Genomic DNA, 23334 nt, shown 5'->3' with positions numbered 1-23334 from the left:
TTTCTCAGTGAAGCACGATGACAACGTGATCAAAAAGGGTAGGTCTTAAGAGTATAACGGATCACGAGTAATCTGTGGTTCATTCAGATCCATGGATCAGGCCACATGCGTACCACGGATCACCCCGTCCTCATCCACCTGCGGCTGCAGCATTCCTCGCGCGCTGATTATTTAAATCATCCTTGTTTTAACATGCATCTAAGTTGCTTCTTGTCGGTTATCCAAAACCTGAAGCTCCCGCCTGGTGTGGAAGGAGCTTACATCAAAAACTTTTCTCGAGCTTGTCATGGATGACGTGCATACTGAAAGATCATGCTTCTTTATTTTGAAGAGCTGAATAAAAGCATCGGTGCACGTCTCCATGTCTGGGCTCACATCTCCCGGTGAGGGGCATTAGCTATCCTGCAGCTGCTGCTCTTTCGCAGGGATGTGCAGTCAGGGGAAGGCAGTACGGCAAGCCAAAAGGGTCAAAAATCGCTTGGAAAAGCGGGGATGGCAGCAAATCATTTGCACATGTACTACAGCTAATAATTATTTTAAATATTTAAATGTTCCCACAGTTAGTTTCAATACTATAATTAATAAAAAAAATAATGAAGGTTGAATTTGAACTTTTTCCTTTAAGATTTAATTTGAAAATTGGGGGGGTGGGGGTGTAGGCAAGGAAAAATAGCATATCAAGCATTCTTTTCTCTCAATTTTTGTGGATTTGGTCTCCAGACATGTAACCAGAAACTATGTTTTTACATTTCTGTTTATTTTCACAGTTCAAGGAGGTGTGAGTGTATATTTATGCTTTAAATAACCTTATATACGTTTTCATAAAGATATGCTTTAAAGCTTTTCAGAAAAGTAGTTTTAGGTTTTTATTCTGTTTTTTCCTGTTGTGACTAGGGCTGGGCGATATGGGAATTTTCATATTGCGATATCGTTTTTTTCATTTTGTGCGATAACGATATTAAAAACGATATCAAATAATCAAAGTAATCTTTATTGCAAAGAGCTTTAGGACTTCAGATTTTTACACCTTAACTTTGCCCCCCCCCCCATTAAATCTTAGTTAGTTCAAATTAACCTTTAATTATTTTTTGTATTAACTGTAGTATTGAAACTAACTGTGAGGAACATTTAAATATTTCTAATAAATATTGTACATATACATAATGTACACAATAGTTAAACCATAACGGTGGTATGTTTTCAATAGGCTGTACAGAATTTCTGATTTATTTTAATCTGACTGCAGCACATACAAGTTCCTTTCAAATTAAAATTAAGTCTTAAAAACATTGTTCTAAAGCAGCAAATATATTGCAGTTATTTTTATATTATTTTCTAATTTCTTCTGAACATAAACTATAGGTACTGCTGTGCAGCAGAAGATAATAAAATGTAAACTTAAAATAAACAGTTCTGATAATAGATTTAATCATCATTTCACTCAGTCATCTGACATGTGTACATGTTGGAGGATTGATCAAACACATAAGATCTCTTCATTTAGTGTCATGTCAGGAGTCGTTAAAAACAAGTTTATTTTACTATTATTAGATCACCTCATTAAGAAATGAGCATAAACGGCACAAATGTAACTAACAAATTCATTATTGATACATAATAAAACAACAAATTATTCTAATTCGAAGCTCTATACAAAAGCTTTTGGTTAATATTTTAACAAAACCCTCAAACTCTAAACTCCACAGCCACAATCGAGTCCACGCCCCCCTGCGCGCGGCTGTTACTAGCATGCACAGTCTCTCCTCTTTCAGCCCCGCGTGACACGTGACCCGCAGCAATAGACAGACTGTCTCCTTTTTTCTGTTTTCATGGAGGTTCTCCTCTAAATCAGGTGTTTAAACTCCTGATTTTAAAGCGTGTCTTCTCTCCCTCACACTCTGTGGATCTGTCGGTAACAAACAGCTGCGGAGGAATAATCCGGTCGGACCGAACCATTTTCAATTTAGAGGAGGGGGGTCCGGTGACGACGTTTCCAAAACAAAATATATAAACATCGTTACCTTGACATTAAAAATAAAAGTATTTGCGATTATATATTGGTTATTGGTTTACTGAAATAGTGTTTTCTGTTTTGTCCTTTTGTCATCATTCGGGGCCTCCGTCCCCCCCGCTCTCAGTCTGGGCTCCTAGAATCAGCCGCTCCGTAAGAAGAGGAAGCGCGGCTCTTCCGGGGTTTTCTCCCGTGTTATTTAACACGAAAGTTTATCGCAATAGTCTCATTTCACTATCGAAAAAAAAGTAATATCGCAATAACGATAATTATCGTTTTATCGCCCAGCCCTAGTTGTGACACAATCCAAATCGTGAGTTTTGTGGTCTGTTACACCCCAAGTGAATATTGTTTCTTCTAACGCTGTGTACATCTAGCAATACGTAAATAGATAAATCTTTATTTCAACCCGAGTCATGTTAGTCAAATGTATTAGTTTTACCAGTATTGAAAATCATTAAATAAGCAACTTTTTTTCAAAAACAAAAAAGGAAGAGGAAAAACCTGACAGGTGGAGTGTAGTCACATTAACTGGATGTATGTTGTAAAATTGCAATTGGTGTCTTAACTAGTGCTGGGCGATATGACCAAAAAAAAAAAAAAAAATCTAGATTTTCTATTTAAACCAATTTTTTTCCTGCCTCCTTTTATTTTTTTTAACAAATGTTACAAATGACAGAATATTTGTTGACAAAAACTCTTATATTAATTTGTCTTTTGGTAATTGTTTAATACAAGCTGTAAAAATGTTCATAGAACAATGCAGCAGGTGTTTTGCGAGCTACTGCTAGCTTCAGCATCCTATTAAGAGAAATAAAATAATTATTCGGCAGAGCAATTTTTGTAGCGAAAGCCCTCAAACTGATGTTGCTGTGTGTGGTTTGATGCTTTAAGTTTGAAGTTACAAACAGTGACCAAAATCTAGTTTTTGACTCACTAAAAAAATGTAAACATATTTTTAAGATTCAAGGTTTTTTTATTTGGCATGCATAAGTCGCCCGCAGGTCTCTTCTAAAAATAGCACAACTCACTTGTGAGCTGCTCGAAAATGTAATTTTATTGTGATGCTAATTTTTTAAATCACACCTGCCGTTATAAAAAATTAAAAATTAAAACATCTTAAAAATAGATGTTCATTATTCACTATTTACTACTATGTAGCCTGTTACTAAAAAACAAACTCATGTCTATAAAGAAAATACATTAAAGCATTATTGTGATGTTGAATAATATTTAGTGTACTGAGTAATTTATTGATTGATTGATTGTTTATTTAAGACAGGGACAGCATATATTGATAAAACATTTAAAAATGCACATATATAAGATTATAGCCTGTCAAGCTAATTTCCATCTTTAGTCCCTTTAAAAAAGTGAAAAAGTTGATGATCTGTACTAAAAGAACAAATTAAATCAATACAGAAAGGGTACAAGACAACAGCAGAAACAACAGGTGGAGTTGTCAATTAAAAAAAAATAAAACAGCAAATAAATTAAATGTAGAAGCAACTATTAAGAAAAAAAGTGGAAAACATGAAACAATAGGTGGATAGACGACACGGAAAAACAAAAACATAACAATTTAACTATTTAAGGATTTTGTAAATTAAAATTGAGTCATTGCATTTGACATAATTATCCCAGACATGTTATAAACCGTAAAAACAGGATTTTTATCCAAGGGGGACTTTTTAGGGGCTGGGGAGGATTTTACACTGCAACCACTTAGTATCCCTAAGCCATTTCTCATTGTTTACCGACATGTCCAAGATGGCGTCGCTCTTTACGCATCTCGGACAAAGGTAACAGGCTAGCGTAGCATCTCTAGCGTTATAACCATAGATATCATATAGAGAGTAGATGCCGCATTGGCTGCTGGAGCGCAGGAATTGCGGCCGCCATCTTGGACCGGTCGTCCTGTCGCCAAGACAAACAAAAATAAAGAAGACAAACGCAAGATGCCTGAGCATTGTGCGGCATATGCCTGCTCAAAAACGGTCGTCCTGTCGCCAAGACAAACAAAAATAAAGAAGACAAACACAAGATGCCTGAGCATTGTGCGGCATATGCCTGCTCAAATCGGCGGACTATTGAAGCCAGGGATCGGGGGATTACCTTTCACAACTAAGTTTGAACATTTTTATTGGTTTTATTTAGGGAATAGACTATATTATTACTGTGTTGTTATCTACACCAGTGGAATCTTTGACAGCTAACGTAGCTGTCTAGTGCTGGTGTTCACTCAGCTATGAAGGCTAACTGAGACTTTTTAAATCATATATTCCATAAAAATGGCACAACAATGGTACTGTAGAAATAAAACAAATATAACTGGTATTAAATATCTTTCAGTGGCATCCCACTCCACTGATTACTGAGGTGAAGTTAGTTGGATATTCGACAGACATTCACTCACTGATTTGCAAATAGGAACAACTGAACATCTGACTATAGAATAGTTTGCAAAGAAACTTACTCATGATTTTAGCTGCTTGGTTAGCATCAATAGAAATGTGAAATTTTTATTTTGTTGACAAAACAAAGGTTCTAATAAATTTGAAGAATGAAATAAATAAAAAAAAATAAAAAATGTAGATAGAAAATTGAAAACTAGGAATTAAATTGTAAGAAGAATGAAGAAAACAAGATTGACTTCCTTTATCATGTATATCATGTTTGTGTAGACTCTTCTGAATCTCTCTCTCTTTTATTTAATTTCGATTTTAAGGTTTCCCAAAAAAGATGTGAGGAAGAAGTGGGAAGTGGCCTTAAGGAGAGAAGGCTTCACTGCAACTGACTCTTCTGTGCTCTGCAGTGAACATTTTAAGCCAGAAGATTTTGACCGGACCCGTCAGATCGTGAGACTGAAAGATGCCGTTATTCCGTCAGGAATCACAAGGAAGAGGCTCTGTAAAGAAGTGCTCTTCCAGGGGTTTTAGCTCTTGTCCAACTTTCAAGAACATTTTGTAAATATGGTTTAATGGTTTGTCATGTTCTTGTTCACCTAGTTTCTCTCTCTCTAAAAACTATATATGATTTATAATTCTATAAGTATATTATATTGCATATATTATATTTATATTCTATCTATATATAAGAACTATGAGACTGAGTTTGAGTATCTCTATCTCCCTCTCTAAAAATATATGATTTATAATTCTGTAAATATATTGCATATATTATATTTGTATATTTCTCTTTATCTTTCTAAAATAAAACTGCATGTCTTCATATATATCGAAATAGCTGAGTCTTTTATTTATTTTTTGCTTCTATTACTGTTAAGCCCAGAATAAATTATAAATTATGCCAACCCATGTGTACTGGACCATAGCTAAATGTATGATGTTTGCCACAAAAATAAAATTGAAAATCGGTTGAGTATTCAGCGAGTTATGATCGATTATGCGCGAGGACTCGTCGTTGCGCCTGTCAAACAGATTACAACAAGTGGAGAGGGCGACCGGTCCAAGATGGCGGCCCCGCGGCTCGTCAGCGCCAATAGGAAGTAGCGGTCGATGCGGCATCTACTCTCTATTATATCTATGGTTATAATCACATTGGTTTTAAACTTCCTTAGCTGAAAACTACACCAACATGGTTAAGAATCATGTGTAAAACTGGAGGTTCTTCTGCAGCTTAAATGAACTTACGGAGAGTTTGAGGCCTCGTCTGTGGGTCAGAGAGGATTTCCAGCAGTCTGCTCTGACGACGGAGCTCTTCTTCATGTTGAACGCTGCTTTCTTCGAGATGTAGGAGTATTTTTTCAGCAGCTCCGGTGAACATGTTGTTGATAAAGTGGGAAGACATTCACAAACTCGAAACGCCGCCAACTACCTCAGCACGGGCTATAGACAGTACAGATACTGGTCTGGCCTTTGCCAATTTGCTGCTACACACGGTCAGGTGTGTGCGCATGCGCCGTTGCTCGTCAGCAGAACTCTGCTGGTCCAGTGGAGGACAGGCAGATATCAACCACAAAAATCAAGCCTAGCTCCCTTATTTCTGAAGCAATTTTTACAAAACATGGCTCGAATGAAAGGTTGGGAAATCATTGATCTCATCGTGAATTTAAATATTTATTACCACTAAAAAATTTATATGTAGGCCTAAATAGTGCAATAACTGCACCTTCTACTGTTACATTTTTATTATTTTTGCTTTAAGTATATACCAAATACATCTCAATTGCATTTAAAAATTACATTCAGATAAATGATTTAATAATCATTATAAAGTCATTTTTGTCAAAATGGCGACAGAGCTGAAAATGCGAATAGTTACTTCCGGTGTTCGGTCTCGGACAATGCCACACACACAAAAACGTCTCCCTTTCAAGATATACATGTGTTGGTATTTTTTTTTAAATTTGCCAATTAGCAGATGACAGCAATTTTTCTTAAAAGATTCAAATCAAATAAGAACTGCAGTAAACTGCATTAAAGAATTAAGCGATGTCTCAGGATTAAAAATGAGTATTATAAATTGGTTCTGTTTTCACTGAAAAATTTTAGTCTAGGTAGTTTTGAAGGGGTACCAGTTAGTGAAAAAGTAACCTATCTTGGAATTGTTATTTGCAAAGATAAAGAGGAACGTCACAAATTAAATTTTGATCCAGTTATATATATATAAACTCAAGCTAAATTAAATTCATGGTTTGAGAGATTTGTTTTTATTTGGTAGAGTCTTGATATCAAAAGTAGAGGGCATATCAAGATCTATGTATGTTGGCTTATCATAATCAAATAAAATCTTGTATGATTATATTTGGAGGAAAAAGCCCCATTATCTTAAGAAAAATGTTATCTCTGGTTGTAAAGATGAAGGCGATTTGGAGGTGCTTCATTATATAAACCATACATAGACATATACATATATATACCCTCAAAAATACTTTAAAAATTAAATGGATTATAGAATTTTTTAAAAATAATGACAGCATCTGAAATGCTTTTCCAACATTTTGTCAGGTCTTGACAGTTCCTGCTCCTCTGCCGCCATCTCCTGGTCCAGTTTTCTCCTTGGTTTCCGCTCGCCCTTTTTTTTCTCTCTCTCCTCCACAGGTGTCCAGGATGCAGCAGGGAATCCTGGCACACCTGCAACTCATCACCTCAACAGTATTTAAGACTGGTTCATCCAGCTTCTCCCTGCCAGTTCGTCTACTTACCTCAAGTGGTATTAAGCCCACGTTTGAACCTGCCTCCTGGCCCCTTTTTGCTTGGTGCCTAATTCGAATCTTTTTCTCTGTTAGTTTGTTTTCACCTGGATCCATCCCTGCCTGCCTGCCTGCCTGATCTCCGCTCTGCTGGACCGTCTCCTTCCCCAACCTACCTGAACCTTTTTCCTGGAACTTTAATAAACACCTCACTGTCCAACTCATCGACATCTCCTGTCTTTTGACCATGACACATTTTTATTTAATAATCTTGGTGGCGTTCATTTTCTACTCAAGTTTATTTTTTCTGTCGTTAAAATTCCCGTAAAATGAGCTGAATTGCATAAGCAAGCTCTTTTATCTTAGATGTTGATTTATAAACACAACTTTAGCTCACACTGGTATTTAATTTGGAATAACAAAGAAATCCTTTACAAAAATAAATCCATGTTTTGTCGTCCATGATTTGATAGAGGAATTTTGTTAGTTGGTCAGTTACTGAACCAAGAAGGTTTGCTCATGTCATTTGCAGAATTCCTCCAGAAATTTAGCTTTCCAGTGACACCTAGAGAGTACGCAGTTGTTTTTAATGCAATTCCCACAGGTTCACGTCAGATTCTAAAACATTTACTATACACTAATTATATACTGCTGAAATTAACCACGTTTTTATTGGAGAAATAGAACTTACAAAGAAAAGATGCACAAATAAATATATCTGAAATCAAATCTCTTGTTCAGTTCCTTCTGCTGCAAAGTTTTTTTGGTATTCAACCGCAGAACAATTAAACTGGGAAAAAACAAATACCACGATCTACAAATACTGCATTCATAATAAATTAAAAGAAAATATGTATGTTTGCAAATTCTTTTTCATTTGAAAAGTCATTAATGTAAAGCAAGTGCCATGAGAATGTGCTAGTTTTTGTTTTTTTAATATAGAAATCATTAGAATAAATCAGGGAACACAAATGTAAAAACATGCACAGGTCATTTTTATTTACAAAACCCCTAAAAGGAAAAAACACACACACACACAAACATGTCCCTTATCTTGTTTCATTTTCCTCATTTCCCAAAATGAATTAAATCCATTTTAAAACACTCAAAAACACATATCCATTGAAAGGATTTTTTATTGTTGAGATTTAATATACAAGATCATTTATGCTTCTTAAGTAATAATGATATTGAAAATCAAAGACTCCTTTTCTATGATTATAACTCTGTTAATATTTCTTGGAAGGATTCATATTTAAAAAAAAAATTCCTTCATGAACCTAAAAATGTAGTAGGCCTACCGTCATAAAGACAATTGAATACAATTTTATTACTAATTTATTAATTATTTTAGGGAAATGTTTAATTCACAATTTTTTGTATATATAAGCCCCACCTTTTTGTTTTTCAGTAACTGTTTGAATCAATCCCTTCAATGTCTAGAAAATAAAAATGCTTAGAAACTTTTAGATCATTTATCAATTTATCAAATGGTGCCTTTTTGCTTTTTATTTGTTTAAACTTTGGGTTTAATACATTAAAATTATGTTATTTTCTGTTATTTTTTTTTATTTACGTTATGTTTTATTCTGTTAATGGCTGCTCAGACTTTATTATTGTTTGTTGCCTGCAGGATTGTACAATGTCATTTGTTTAGTCATTTTCAGTGTGACATGTAATGTTGATTTTTTTAATTTAAAAGAAACAATAAAACATATATAACTGATATTTTTTTCTTTTTGTTTTAGATGAAGAAAAAAAAAGTTTTCCCATATTTGGAAAGTCCACGCTAGGGAGGCGGAGTTAACTCCAGCCAGTACGGATCATAGACTGTATAAAATAATAACGGATGGACGGATTCAAGTGCAGTACTGCATAGACACCGGAATGTCTGATGGATGGGGACCGTTGAATTCAGTGGGTGACGTCAGAGATGACCGGTCCAACTGCATTTATGTCTATGATAGTGACCGTACCATCTGTGTTGAAGAGGCTGGAGGTCTTTTTTCTTCGTTTTTGTGAATATCGGAGCCGCTGTGGCCAGAATGTCTTCCGTTCAGCCTCCAAAAGACTCTATCAACCCTTACGCTGGAAAAATACTCCGACATTTCGAAGAAAGCAGCGTTCAACATGAGGAAGAGCTCCGTCGTCAGAGCAGACTGCTGGAAATCATCTCTGATCCACAGACGAGGCCTCAAACTCTCCGTAAGTTCATTTTAGCTGCAGAAGAACCTCCAGTTTTACACACGATTCTTAACACTGTTGGTGTAGTTTTCAGCTAAGGAAGTTTAAAACCAATGTGGTTATAATGCTAGAGATGCTACGCTAGCCTGTTACCTTTGTTCGAGATACGTAAAGAGCGACGCCATCTTGGACATGTCAGTAAACAATGAGATGTGGCTTGGCAGACACAGTAACATGATCACAAAATGCTTAATTTTGGTCCGATTTAAAAAACCAAAAGACTCTGATCATCATAAAAATGAGACCCAGGTCGTGGTATTAATGTTCTTTAACAAAGTGCAGCAGATATATTACAATTCAAACTTTTCTGTAAATGAATCCATCATTAATGTTGGGTGGGTGCCGCCCATTTTATGGTTGTGATTTTACCACGATTTACTCAAACTGTTTGGCTCATAAGTCCATGTTAATAAACTTGTCGGCCACTTGCGCTCGTTGTAACATATTACTAACCAATGTATAAGGATCTAACAAGGATTTCCTCAATAGCTGCACCGAATCCCCGTTCCCCCTGCCAGAATTTGTCTCCCGTCTCTGGCATTGTTGACTTGTCTCTTAACGCCCATATTTTGTTCCCAAAAGCGTAAAAAGAAGGTGGGATGATTGCAATATACTAATTGTTGGGCTTTGGGGAGTTTACTCTCATGTTTGAATTCCTTTTTGACCACATAATCTACATTTTCAAGAGGGGACACGGATTCTGTGAGGTGGATGCTGATCCAGCCTGCAGAATCTGTGCCTCCCAATAATTTGCAGAAGAAACAACAATTATTTAATGATTGTCTGTTCTTACATGGTTCCATATCAAAGTCCCTTTCATAAACTGTTTCTTATCCTAAATTAGTCAAACAAATGTATTTTTCTTTATTCCTTTTGCACAAGAAGTGGTTGTTTTACATAGAAATTTGTTATATAAAATAAGTATATAGATTGTTAATCATTCACCTTCTTTTTACGTTTTTGGGGACAAAACAGAAGTGATACAAAACAAATCAACAATGCCAGAGATGGGGGATGCAAATTCTGGCAGGGGGAATGTACATGGCACAACACCAGCAAGCAGAAAGGGACATGTGGTGTATGGATACGGTCTGCCCAGTGTTGCGCGAGTGCCTGAGTCCTTCTGGTAATGGCTGGATGGGATCCACTTGTGCATTTCAGTTCCCCCCTAACCGTGCAAAGTAAAAACAGATCAATATGATTGAAAGAATGTTCTATATATTTTACAAATTGCCTTTGAGAATAAAGTGCGTAGTGAGAGCAATTATAACTGCAATGTAAGATTAACTTTTTTTTAAAGGAAAAGAAATATACAACAACAAAATGAAATTATAGAGGTTATATTGAATTGACAAAAGTTTCTATATGCACACAGATAACAAGCACAACTAATTTTATAGAACGGTTGTGAGGTTTAAGTGCGTAATGAATGGAATTTTCAAATGACAGAGAGCTCACAGGATAAATAAGTCAATACTGTAATGCTGATTTTTAGAGACTTTCTTTGAAGTTCAGTTTTCTGGGCTTTGTTGGAGCCTGCTTTGTATTGTCTGAGTGTTAGTACATCAAAACCTCATCGTATAGTTGTGGATCCATCACTGTGTTGTAAATGGTTTATATATATATATTAATTATTATTAGTTGAGAATAACTAATAATTTAAAACTAGTAACACCTGCAGAACTAATTGGTTACCTAATAACTAAACATTACTAACACTGAACTCTGCATGAACAGAAATAAACAAATAATTCCATTGCAAAAAATATGTTGGAAGTTAAGGGTTTTTATTGATTTAACATTTATCTGACTAAGTTTTGAAGACTGTTTTGGAGTGAAAAACTATATAAGGGTAATTGCCATCTGTACAATCAATTATTATTGTCTTCTATTATATCTTATATATATACTGTATATACATACACACACACAAACACAGATAGTTTCTTTTATCTATATATATTTTTTGTTAGATTTTTTTTCAAAAATGTACAGAAAAAAAGAGGTAGAAAAATGATCAAGTGATCAACAAACGTTTTTCTTGCATAAATCCCATGAAGAGAATTTTAAAGCTTGCTCCATTGATTCACAAAGTGACGTGATCACACTGGATTCAACTACTCAGTGGGGTGCATGCGCGCTCCCTCAACAGGGGATGCGATTCTTGGCAAGCACAGAGTTTTAGGCATTACACCGGTTGCGACGCACGGCTGCGGGGTAAATGCATGAGTGGATCCCACTCAGTCTCCATCAGAAAGAAATCCATTTTCTGTTCACCAAATGTCCTTGTCCGCCCGGCAGACAGGACTTCAGCGCTGGGTTACGGCCTCTTGAGGAAATCCTGATTAGTTTCTTTTCCTCTGCTTAGTAATATCCTTACTAGCAGGTCTGATCTGAGGTCAAACATTTGTGACCTCATACCACGATCATCCTCCAAAAAACAAAAAGATTGGTGGTCCTGTCAAAATCTGGAAATAGTGCAAAGTCTAAAGCTGTCATTGACATTGAATAGACTACAAGATCAGTCTAAACGTTCACCATTGAGAGTAAACTCTCAGATCCCTCAGCAGTCATTTACTAGTGAAAAGTCACATTCTTGTTTTTCCAGATCTGTTTGTACAATTGTAACAGAGCAGTAAACATACATCTGTACCATTCCAATATGGAGAACAAGTTTACGTGCAAACAAGTTAGCATGTCGTCTCTAGTGATATATAACTCCTTCTTTAAAATATTCAAGCGGTGAAGTTAAAGGGTAACCAAACAGGGAAAGTTGGAGGCTGACTCCACCCATAACCGAAATGTGAAAATCCAGTCAGAGGGGCGGGGCTTGGGGGCAGGACTTCTATCATTACTGAAGCTGAGGGTCATGATGTGAGACTTCTGAAACTTATATGGTTTGACCAGTCACAAAATTCAACTGTAACACATCAATTCAACCTGTAAGGGGCAGCACACAAGACAAGTTTTTGACCATTTAAAAGAAAATAAACTATTTTGTTATAATTTATCAAAAATTTGACAATGACCAACAGACAGCACTTTTAAAGCTCCATTTATAGAGTTCAAAAGCCAAAAAAATGATTTAGAGTTTGGTAACTCTTTAAATGCATTAAAGAAAATATTTGTTTTGATCTTCAATCATTGGAGTGTTTATCTTCATCCAGTAGTCAAATTCTTTATAAAATCAGGTCCTGAAATTATTTTTGTTAAATGGAGGGAATTCCTCAGTTACTTGCTTCTTATGGGGGTAGTCTTTCACTTTGAGAGGGATGTTACTTGTTAACTTGGCTACAGATCTTATGCTGCCAAACTCAAACCCCAGAATAATAAATAGCTATTATCTGATGTGTTATTCTCCCTTTTGTGTTGTCATAATAAAGTGTGGTTGTTTCAAGCCCTTTCCCTGTTTTGACCCCAACAACACAGGGTTAAAGGAGAGCTAATGCTTTTTAGCCTCAGCTCGTAAAAAGCATAATCCCATACATCTTACAAACAGAGCAACCCATTCCCATGTCACTGTATTTAAACCACGACTAGAATGTCAACCAATCCTGCTGAATCTTGTCTTTAGTTTGGTTGGTAACCATAGACATGAAGCAACGAACGGATCATCTCTGAATTCTACTGTCCCCTACTGGAAGCCTTAATCATCAGCTCATGGGCGCTACATTCAAACTCCGCCTGACTCGGATGTTCCAAATATGGAGAAAATAGACAAGACAGAGGAAAAGGGACCGAAACAAACCAGGGCCACACCAACTAAACCCCAGCCGCCTCCTCAGCCTGCTGCTCTGCTTCCTGCCTGCCTTGGTGTGGTCTCTTCTGTCTTAAATATCCAGCAGGGGCTAATTAAGGCACATCGGCCACACCTGCCAGGTGAGCAGAAGGACTGGATGAAAAAAGGCCCAGCAGTAACAACAGGACATAACAACTGAACATTTTAACCAAATGGGATTCATGTCTTTATTTAAAATTCTCCAAAAATTAATTAAGATGTTTTTTTAGCATGTATTTGATGAGTGTTCATGGCTAGCTGATATCATTAGAACTATTTATTAATTAAGATTATGGACATATTTATTTTTTAATCTCTTAAGACAACACATTTTAAGTTTTATTACCACAGTAGTTGATTTATTGATTATTTTATTTTAGTGTTGCAAAGGTCATTAAATTAACGCATTTAAAAAGGGTTTTATTGCACAGAGTGTGACCAACTTGGTCGACTGGATTTTTCAATGGTGCAAAAAAAAACATGACTCTGAAAGTCTAATTCCTGTATGTGTGTGCAAAAAATGTAGTCTAGAGCCCAGTTGTACATAGTTTGTTGGTCTTCTCCCTCCATGTTTTCATACAGAAGAGTATTGATAATAATACTGGATTGATAAGCAGTATTGATAAGAGGAGTAGTATCGATGCCCTGCGACAGACTGGAGACCTGTCCAGGGTGAACACCGCCTTCGGCCATCAGCAGCTGGGTTAGGCTACGGCACCCCGTGACCCCAACAGGGACAAAGCGGTTAAGAAGATGGATGGATGAGTAGTATTGATAAAACCTTAGCAATACCTATCCCTAATGCCGATGCTTAATGCGCATGTGCAAAGTCAGACAGAAGAATAAATCATTCACTGCAGTCTGGTTTCCTGGTGGAGTCTGTATTGGTAGTCATAAAATCAAAAGAAAAACCTGTTTAACCTCAGTTACTGAAGATAACTCAATGTGTACTTGTTGTGTGCAACAAACTATTAACCCTCATGCTCTCTTATGGGTCCAGATGACCCCACCCTGATATTGATGTGTGATCCCTCCCATGACAAAGGTGGACAGGACTTATATTTTATTTATGTAAAAAAAAGAATTTATTTAAATGTATCATGTCAGTAGCAAAAACTTAATTTAAAGCAGAATCTTATTTTTCTAAAGGGTGAGTGAAGACTTTGTGGCTCCTGCTGGGTTTTGATTGGTGAGAAATGTAAGTGTTAAAGGTTGCAGACTCCTGTCCTAGACAGGGGTCTAAGACAGTTCATGCTAGACATGAGTTCATGCTCAGTCAAAGAGCATGAACTCATGTCTAGCATGAACTAGAGTCAAAGAGCATGAACTCAAGAAACAGCCACCATTATTATGACAGTACAGAAGGGAGAATAACACATCAAATTAAGGCTATGGATTATTCTGAGTTGAGAAATGTAATATCTGTAGCCAAGCTTACAAGCAATATTACCCCAAAGTGTAGAAATACCCCCCATGAGAGGCAAGTAAAGGGGGAATAATCACACCTCCTCACCCCCAAACAAAATGAATTTCAGGTCCTACATTAAGGAATAATATCATGTCCAGCTATCTTTGTAATGATTATTTTTCACTCTGATGACACTTGAACTCAAAACTACAGAAAAATAGGATGTAAACAGGTTAAAAGTCCTTAAATGTTCCTAAAAAGTCTGATCTTGTGAATCTTTGTCTCAGCAGTTCCACCCCAGTATTTTCTAAGGAACCAGGAGGGAAACTTCAACGTGAAGCTGGAGGACGCAGAAACTCCACAGATTAAAGAGGAGCCAGAAGAGTTCTACAGCAGCCTGGATGAAGAGCAGCCGGATCTGAAGCAGGAGACGGATATCTTGATGGTGACTTATGAGGAATATGAAGAAGATCTGAACTCTCAGCAACTCCTAACTCAGAGCACAGATACAACTGATGATCAGGAGGAGGAAGAATACCAGCGTGAAGAATCTACAGCGTATGGAGAGACAAACTCACAGAGAATAGATCAGAGAAACAGAAGTTGTGTCAAAAACATGGACATCTTTCATGAGTCAGAAGGTCAGTCTGACACTAGTGCTAAGAACACGTCTAACACAATCCTGTTGAGGAAAACCTCCAGGAAAAGTACTCTGAGAAAGAAACATTGTTGTGAAGAATGTGGAAAAAAAATCACAACTGCTTTCCTTTCAATCTCTGTGCTATCTTATGGGTAAGGATGGGTGGAAAATATCGATTAATCAACTTGAATTGATTTGAGCTTAATAGATCAATAATTGATTGACAAAAGACATAAATCGATTTAGCACACAAAGCTAAAGTTCGCTAGCTTGATGCTAACGTTCAATAGAATTTCTCATAGGGCGGCTAATGCTAAATATTCCTGACTAAATGAACATCTTTATTTACTTAAAGACAAGAATTTTCCAAACTCTTAAGGAAAAATTTTTTAAGTAACTATTTGTGGACTAAAACATTGTTTTTTTCCCCCTCTTACTGTTGTTCTTCTTGAACAAAGTGTACTTCTATAGCGTAATCGCTACCTTTCCCTAATAAATTTTACAATATGTGAACTGTATCAGATTTATATAAATATATTCAAATTAAATAATAGATTTTTACTGTATTTCTAAACAAATGTGTATAAATTTGTAAACTTAAAATTGATTTGAATGGAAGAATTGAAAGAATCTGGAAAAATCGGAATCAAATCGATTCAGGCTCTTGTGAATCGAATCGTTTCTGGAAATTATAACCGATACCCAGCCCTTGCTTATGGGGTCCAGACAGGGCCGGCCCCGGGCATATGTGAACTAGGCGGCCGCCTAGGGCGCCAAACCACTGATGGAGGTGCCAAATTACAAGGATTATATATTAAGCAGTTTGATGCACGACTCATTTCATGTAAAAAAAAAATTAAAACGTAATCTTTAAAAAAACGTAAATAAAATAACTTAAAAGTTTGATGTAATCAATAACTCTGCCATGCAGCCCCCCCCCCCCTTTACTGTCATGACCTAAGGACAAGAATCAAAATTTTATATATATGTATTTTTATATATATATATCAGTGGCGGGCCGTGCATTTCACACCTAGGCCTTCAGTAGTGCTCCATCTGAATCAATCCAACCCTCATTAACTATTTTATGGCAATAAAACTTCTAGTGCAGGTACAACTGCCACACACACACCAAAAGCATTAACAATAACCTGATAAAATTTCAATATTATGTAGGGATATAGTAAAATTTTACTCACCAAAAATCCAGATTATTTAAACACAAAATCCATCCTTTCTATCCTCAAGAAGATTTCAATCACTCTGTCGTGCAGAATCCGTGCGTTTCGCAGATGGAAAGTGTTCCGTGGCTGTGATAAGCTGGAAAATGCTGCATGTGGGAATTGTTCTGGTATTCCTGAAGCCTCTTGTGGTCCAGGAGGGAGACAAACATCAGTTTTTGTGATCTTGAAATCTGGTCTGTGTGTAGAAAATAATATTGTCAGTAGTGCGCGCGAGGATTTTGCGCTGCACCTCTTCGTGAGCTCGGAGCGCCCGCGGTGCGTTCAGGGGGCCTCGTAGATTTCAGCTTCACTCCCGCTCAACGGAGTCACGGAACTCCTTTACCCGTGCCAGACAAAACTGTGCCACAACTTTACCTAGACATTCATTTTCCACCAAAAATCAGACGATGAGACGCTTTCCACTGGTAACATCTTCAAACCTGACACGCCGCTCCTCGACACCTGTGTCCGTCACATAACGCAGAACCAGAGAGAGCTGCGAGCTATCCAATCACAGCTCGTGAAAATGATGACGTTTCCGTGCGCCCGCTAGCTGGCGTTGGAGTCGCCTACTCCAAATCTGATTGGTTGAAGCAACCGTTCGGTCGACTATTATTTTATGCTACTGGGCCCGCAGAACTGATTGTGAAGGCCTCCGGGCAGATTTCTTTGACCCTAGCAACAAATGGTGCAGCAATGTGATTGGTTAATGCTTAAATAGGAAAATACACGTCTGGAAGCAGCGCAACCAGGGAGACAGCAATGAAAGGACGAAGACAGAGCATTTGGAATTATAGAATACGTATTCACGGAAATAAATAATAATTAATATCAGTCTGTGATTCAGATATTTTTAGGCCAGCAGAGAAGGCCTTGCAGGCCCTGACGGCCCGCCACTGATATATATATATATATTAGGGCTGTGGATCATCACTTTGATAGTGATCCGATTCGATTCACGAATCAAGCTCAACGATTCACAAATCGAACCACGATTCTTTCTTAATATTATGTTTATTGCGATGTGTATGTCTATTTACTGGATGGATGAAAATTGAAATTATTTTTATTTAATCATCATTTACACATTTATTTAGAACAAGAGATCAGAATCAACTAAACTGATTAAAAAAAACACAAAGATTCAGATAAAAATACATTTGGTCATTTTAAACTTTTTTTTAATCAATCTTCTGGTTCATCAGTAAAACAACATAAAAATGATAAAAATCACTGCTGTTTTGGATCATTTAACAGCAAAACCTGAAAACGTTCTCCACAGTTTTCTATCCTCAAAGTTCTTCAATATTTTACGTTCTAATCATCACATATTGTTGGAGAACTCATATGAAAAGAGTTCTTTTTTTGGCTGCAGAATCAGCTGATTCACGGTGATTACATCACCTTTCAGCAGCGCGAGGCTGTTTCTTCAGAATAAGATGGAGTTTCGTTAATTGTGTCAAATGTTGAAGAGTTACCATAACCAAAAAAATGTAAACACTAAAGCTAAAGCTCCAATGTTAAAGCTAATTCGTTTTCTCAGAAGTGATGTCTGTGAGCGGAACTTCAGTCTCAGTTCCTGAACAGGAAAAAGCTCTCGCTAGTTTTACTTTGAAAACCGGAAGCCTCATCGTCATGAAGATGTTTACTTTCGTTGGCGGTACCGCGGCTCTTTCGGCTTTGTTTTAGTTTGTAAACAGAAAGTCCTACATTAATCTGCATTTCAGAGCAAAAATACATCGTCTCCAGATGATATTTTGGTTTTTAATGTTTCTTTTTTACTCAGATGACACATAAACTCAAAGAAAACTACAGAAAAGAAGAAAGTAAATAGATAAAAGGTCTCCGTAAGCATACCTGAAAAATATCTTGTAGGGCTGTCAGATTTGTCGTGTTAAAAACGCATTAATCTGACACGTGCTTGATGCCGACAATTTTTTTGACGCATTAATCGCGGATTTTCCATAGACTGTATATAATGAGGGGACCTCATAGTTCGATAAGTCCATTATTTTTACAGTCAATGGGACATTCTCATACGTGCCTTTCCATACCGCGTGCACGGGCGTCCCGCCCTCCAACTCACCGGCTGCTCTCACTAGATCACGGGCGGGTCTCCAAACACCGAGCTGCGAGCTAAAACCGGCCGGCGCTAGGACCTGGAGAGCTCCTGCACCCTAACCCAGCTCCGGTTCGCGTCCAGTACCACGTCTGGTGGTACCGGCTTGCGTCCGGCACCACGTCCCGAGAGCTGCGGACGTTCCGAACAGCAAGCGCACCGGGGGACGTTTTAAATGTTTAGGAGGTTTAAGCGTGATCCAATCCCAGCATAACGGTCTGTCTGCCGGTGTAGGTAGAAGATGTGCTCAGCCTGTCAGATCGGATCGGGGGCTTGCGACTAGATGACGTGTAAGATTGTGATTGGTCCGGACTATTAGACCACTGTCACGTGACACGGGGAATTACACAGACACTTCCGCCATAACAATGCACGGATTCTTCCCGTGTAAAATAACGAGGAGGTCCGAACAAATACGTTAAGAATCACAAAAGGAGAAGGAATATTTGCAATCAGCCGCAAAAACCTTGACAATTAAATAATCCAATCGAGAGGAATCATCACAGGATAATGATCGTTATTTTAATAGAGAGAAATCAGGCTGGGAAGCATGATGTCCGAGCTAAAGTGGGTGCTAGCGAGTAGCATGCTGGCTTGTAGTTGGTCGCACATTAAAAGAAAGTAATTATTCGCGCGTATTTTTTCTAATTACATCCTGCCAATGTTGAACTGGTCGCACAGACCGGATGAAGTCCCGCTAGAATATGCAACTCACGTTCTGCTCTGTTACACAAACACCGAGGGCCAAAATAATAAATAATAGCCCGAGCAGATCTTAACACTTTTTCTTTTCTTTTTTTAAAAATAAACTTTATTGTAAACGTCAGTTTCAGTACAGAATAGCAGCAAATTAGCCAACTCGTTTGTTACAGTTGTGTGACGTCATCACTAGTCGCAAGCCCCTGAGCCGATCTGACAGGCCGAGCACTTCTGCTACCTACACCGGCATATTCATGACGTGAGCTCCGCTGGACACGTCGCTGCATCGAGCTGCAGCCAGAGAACGCGGCGGCAGTAACAGACTGTCAAACTATCCACAGAGTATCCCGCTTTTCTCAGTCTTTAATGTTTTAAAAAACAAAAGTTAATTGGAAATGATAAATCTCTATTTCATTGATTACTGTAGTTCAGCAGAGGAGGAAAAGATTTGGTCCTGACAAAAAATGAACATGAAAGTGTTATGGAAATGTTATTTTTGGATGTGTTTTATTTTATTTTACTGAACGATTGAAGTTTTGAATTTAAAATGCCCTTCACTTGCACTTGGGCTTTTGTTAGGCATTTTATGTTACAGCCTTTTATTGTTAAGAAAGTTTATCTCAATACAATGTTACAAAATAAAGTATTTCTGATGAAAACTATTAATTTTGCCATTCTTGTTTTCATAATTAATGTAGACCTGCTAAATTCCACGAAGCACACATTTTTTTCCTAAAAAAAAGACCACATATTAATATGCGATTAATCGCGAGTTAACTCAGGACAAAATGCAATTAATTGCGATCAAAAAATGTAATCACCTGACAGCTCTAATATCTTGTGAATCTTTGTCTCTGCAGTTCATCCCCAGTATTTTCTGAGGAACCAGGAGGGAAACTTCAACGTGAAGCTGGAGGACGCAGAAACTCCACAGATTAAAGAGGAGCCAGAAGAGTTCTACAGCAGCCTGGATGAAGAGCAGCCAGATCTGAAGCAGGAGACGGATATCTTGATGGTGACTTATGAGGAATATGAAGAAGATCTGAACTCTCAGCAACTCCTAACTCAGGGCACAGATACAACTGATGACCAGGAGGAGGAAGAATACCAGCGTGAAGAATCTACAGCATATGGAGAGACAAACTCACAGAGAATAGATCAGAGAAACAGAAGTTGTGTCAAAAACATGGACATCTTTCATGAGTCAGAAGGTCAGTTTGACACTGAAACTAGGAATGAGACAGAAAAACACATTGCTGTTAAAATAATCTCCAAGACAAATTCTCTGAGAAAACATCCAAGAACCATAACAGTAAAAAAACATTGGTGCGAAGAATGTGAAAAAAGTTTTACAACTGGTTCCGATTTAAAACGTCACATGAGAATCCACACTGGAGAAAAGCCTTTTTCCTGTAAAGAATGTCATAGAAGTTTCACTCGAGCAGACAGCCTAGCTGAACATATGAGGATCCACACAGGAGAAAAGCCTTTTTCCTGCAAAGAATGTGATAGAAGTTTCTCTCTTGCAAGCAGCCTAACTGATCACATGAGAATCCACACAGGAGAAAAGCCTTTTTCGTGTAAAGAATGCAATAGTAGTTTTGCTCGTTCAGACGGCCTAACTAGCCACATGAGAATCCACACAGGAGAAAAGCCTTTTTCTTGTAAAGAATGTGGTAGAAGTTTTGCTTGTTCAAAAACCCTTACCTATCACATGAGAATCCACACAGGAGAAAAGCCCTTTTCCTGTGAAGAATGTGGTAGATGTTTCGCTCGTGCAAGTCACCTAACTGGTCACATGAGAACCCACACAGGAGAAAAGCCTTTTTCCTGTAAAGAATGCAATAGTAGTTTTGCTCGTTCAGACGGCCTAACTAATCACATGAGAATCCATACAAGAGAAAAGCCTTTTCCTGTTAATAATGTGGTTGAAGTTACCCTCTGAAGATATTTACAACCGTTTATTATCAATGTACTGATTAAAACTGGGCTTGAACTGTGATCTAACTAAAATGCTCGACTTATGAGGGAGTTCTTCTTTATATATATTAATATATTATTAATTATATTGTCTGCTTATGATGTGAGAATACAGCTGTTAGAATAATAAACAGGAGGGAAATGATGAAGATATTTACAACCCTTTATTATCAATCTTTGTTTGACCTAATATGCTAGACTATGCTAGACTTAGACTTACAAAGTTCTGCTTTGTATACAAAAGCTTTCCATTGCTCTTCTCACTTTAAGAAAACTCTTCACACCTTCAGAATAACAGGAAAGGCCTGGGGAGCAGCTGATATTCAAGACGACAGGAAACCAACATTGATCCAGCATTGCCTTCGGTTGACAACAGCCCAAATCTTGGGAGACATACTGAAAGATTTTTGGAAGGGGTTCTTCTACGGAGAAATTGCATTCGGACTTTGTCTCGTTATTAATACTGTTTGTGTTTTCAGAGTTTACTTTAACAGTTTGGTCTTTCAAGCCAGATCCATCATACTGAATGAGTCCGTGGCCACGGCTGGCAAACCTTCTTGGAAAAGACCCTTTCTGTGGCGAGATTCCTCTCACCGACTGGGACCTCGACAGTTGATGGATTTTGAAAAGCGAGACAAAGTGATGAGTACAATTTGCATCACAGGAAGAAAAAAAAATTGGTGACTGAGGGTTGCTGCGTTCAGTAATCCTAAACACTTCTTTGTTAAATGTAATCCCGGTTCAGGGTGTGAGCTCAACTTGATGTATAGGTTTAAATAAAATTAGCTAACTGCAGGGTGCAAACCGAGTGAAAAGACGTCATTAAACAGGCGGGGCTGAACTGCCGTTGTGTGAATGAGTGTGTGAGTGGGAATATATGCTGAGAATTCCAACCAAAAGCGGTTGTACAAGCCTGTTCAGTGGCTGTACTACACAAGATTTCTGCACCTCACTGTGTGATGTTGATGCCAGAAACTCCACTGAACAAAGAGAATGACACTTTGACACTTTTCTCCGTTTTCCAGCAAGTCCTCTGGGGACAACAGTAGCAAAACTGATCAAATCAAACGTATGCAACACAAAATAAATGAAAGGATCAAAATATAACAACTATAAGTCAATGAAATTAACTATCCAGGGTGGTCTAACCATTTACCTAAATTGAAAAAGAGATTTTGATTTAATGGTAAATTAACTTCATCAGGATGTGATAAATTAGTGGCAAAAATAAAATGTAAATAAAAAACAAACTGTTGAAAATATTTACAAGATTATGTCTGTGTATCTTGGAAAACTTTTTATGAAGGATGTCTGTGTGCACCTGTCTGTGTCCAGCAAGCTGCTGGAATTTCTTTGTCTAAGTTCTGTGCTCAAAAACAACTCCTTATATGGATTAGTTCCGTGACATCTCGTGCCATATCCTGTAGAACTGACTGTCTTTGCTTAGCAACTCCCTAGCAACAGCTGACCTCATTGCTACGTTATGCCCATGTATGGAATTCCTATGTGTGTTTCTATAAGAGTGCGTGTGTCTGGGATGTTCAGAGACCGAGCAGAACACCTGGACAGAGACTTTTCTGAACATTGTTTTCTGCTGTTCAATCAATCAATCAAATTTTATTTATAAAAAAGCGCTTCTCACACTTCGCGCAGCTCGAAGTGCTTTACATTAAAAACAAAAACATATACAAAAAGAAAACCTTCACTCCCCCCACACCACCCCCACCACATACAACTCATGATCCCACACACAATGAATTCAATTCAATTCAATTCGTCCCTCAGATAAAGCTGAGGGACGAGTGATGATTAAGTCCATAGTCAAGATGAAGCAGAAGTGCAGTCCACGACCAGGAGGAAAGACGACTCAGCAGGAATCACTCTCACTCAGAGATGCAGGATGGTGTCGGGGGCGTGGTCCACGGCCAAGAGTGGGAGCGTGGGGGATCCACCGGGGATGACCATGTGATTCAGAGAGACCCCCCCCCCACCGCCACAAACACTACTGTTGTCTAAATAAACTGTTAATAATTGTTAATAATTTACTTCCTGCATTTTTATTGAACATTTCATAATC

At 37.7% G+C, this 23334-nt stretch overlaps 2 protein-coding genes across 4 annotated transcripts in view; one reads left to right on the top strand and one right to left on the bottom strand.

The window, feature by feature from the left end:
• Positions 1–5962, bottom strand: part of LOC112137726 (zinc finger protein OZF) — a 9557-nt gene extending 3595 nt beyond the window's left edge. For 2 of the 3 annotated variants that reach the window (XM_024260186.2, XM_024260185.2), the window contains exon 1: positions 5665–5962. In XM_024260186.2, coding sequence (XP_024115954.1) covers positions 5665–5821 — 157 coding nt within the window. In that variant the 5' untranslated portion in view covers positions 5822–5962. The remainder of the gene's footprint in view (positions 1–5664) is intronic. The other variant, XM_024260184.2, reaches the window with a different exon arrangement.
• Positions 1–21417, top strand: part of LOC112137724 (gastrula zinc finger protein XlCGF57.1) — a 51010-nt gene extending 29593 nt beyond the window's left edge. The window contains exons 2-3 of the mRNA XM_024260179.2: positions 14884–15237; positions 20138–21417. Coding sequence (XP_024115947.1) covers positions 14884–15237; positions 20138–21222 — 1439 coding nt within the window. The 3' untranslated portion in view covers positions 21223–21417. The remainder of the gene's footprint in view (positions 1–14883; positions 15238–20137) is intronic.
• Positions 21418–23334: the final 1917 nt, after the last annotated feature.

Source organism: Oryzias melastigma, linkage group LG9, assembly GCF_002922805.2.
Source record: "Oryzias melastigma strain HK-1 linkage group LG9, ASM292280v2, whole genome shotgun sequence".
Taxonomy (NCBI): Eukaryota; Metazoa; Chordata; class Actinopteri; order Beloniformes; family Adrianichthyidae; genus Oryzias; species Oryzias melastigma.
Note: the sequence above shows the minus strand (reverse complement) of the source record. Positions and strands in the feature narration are given on the sequence as shown.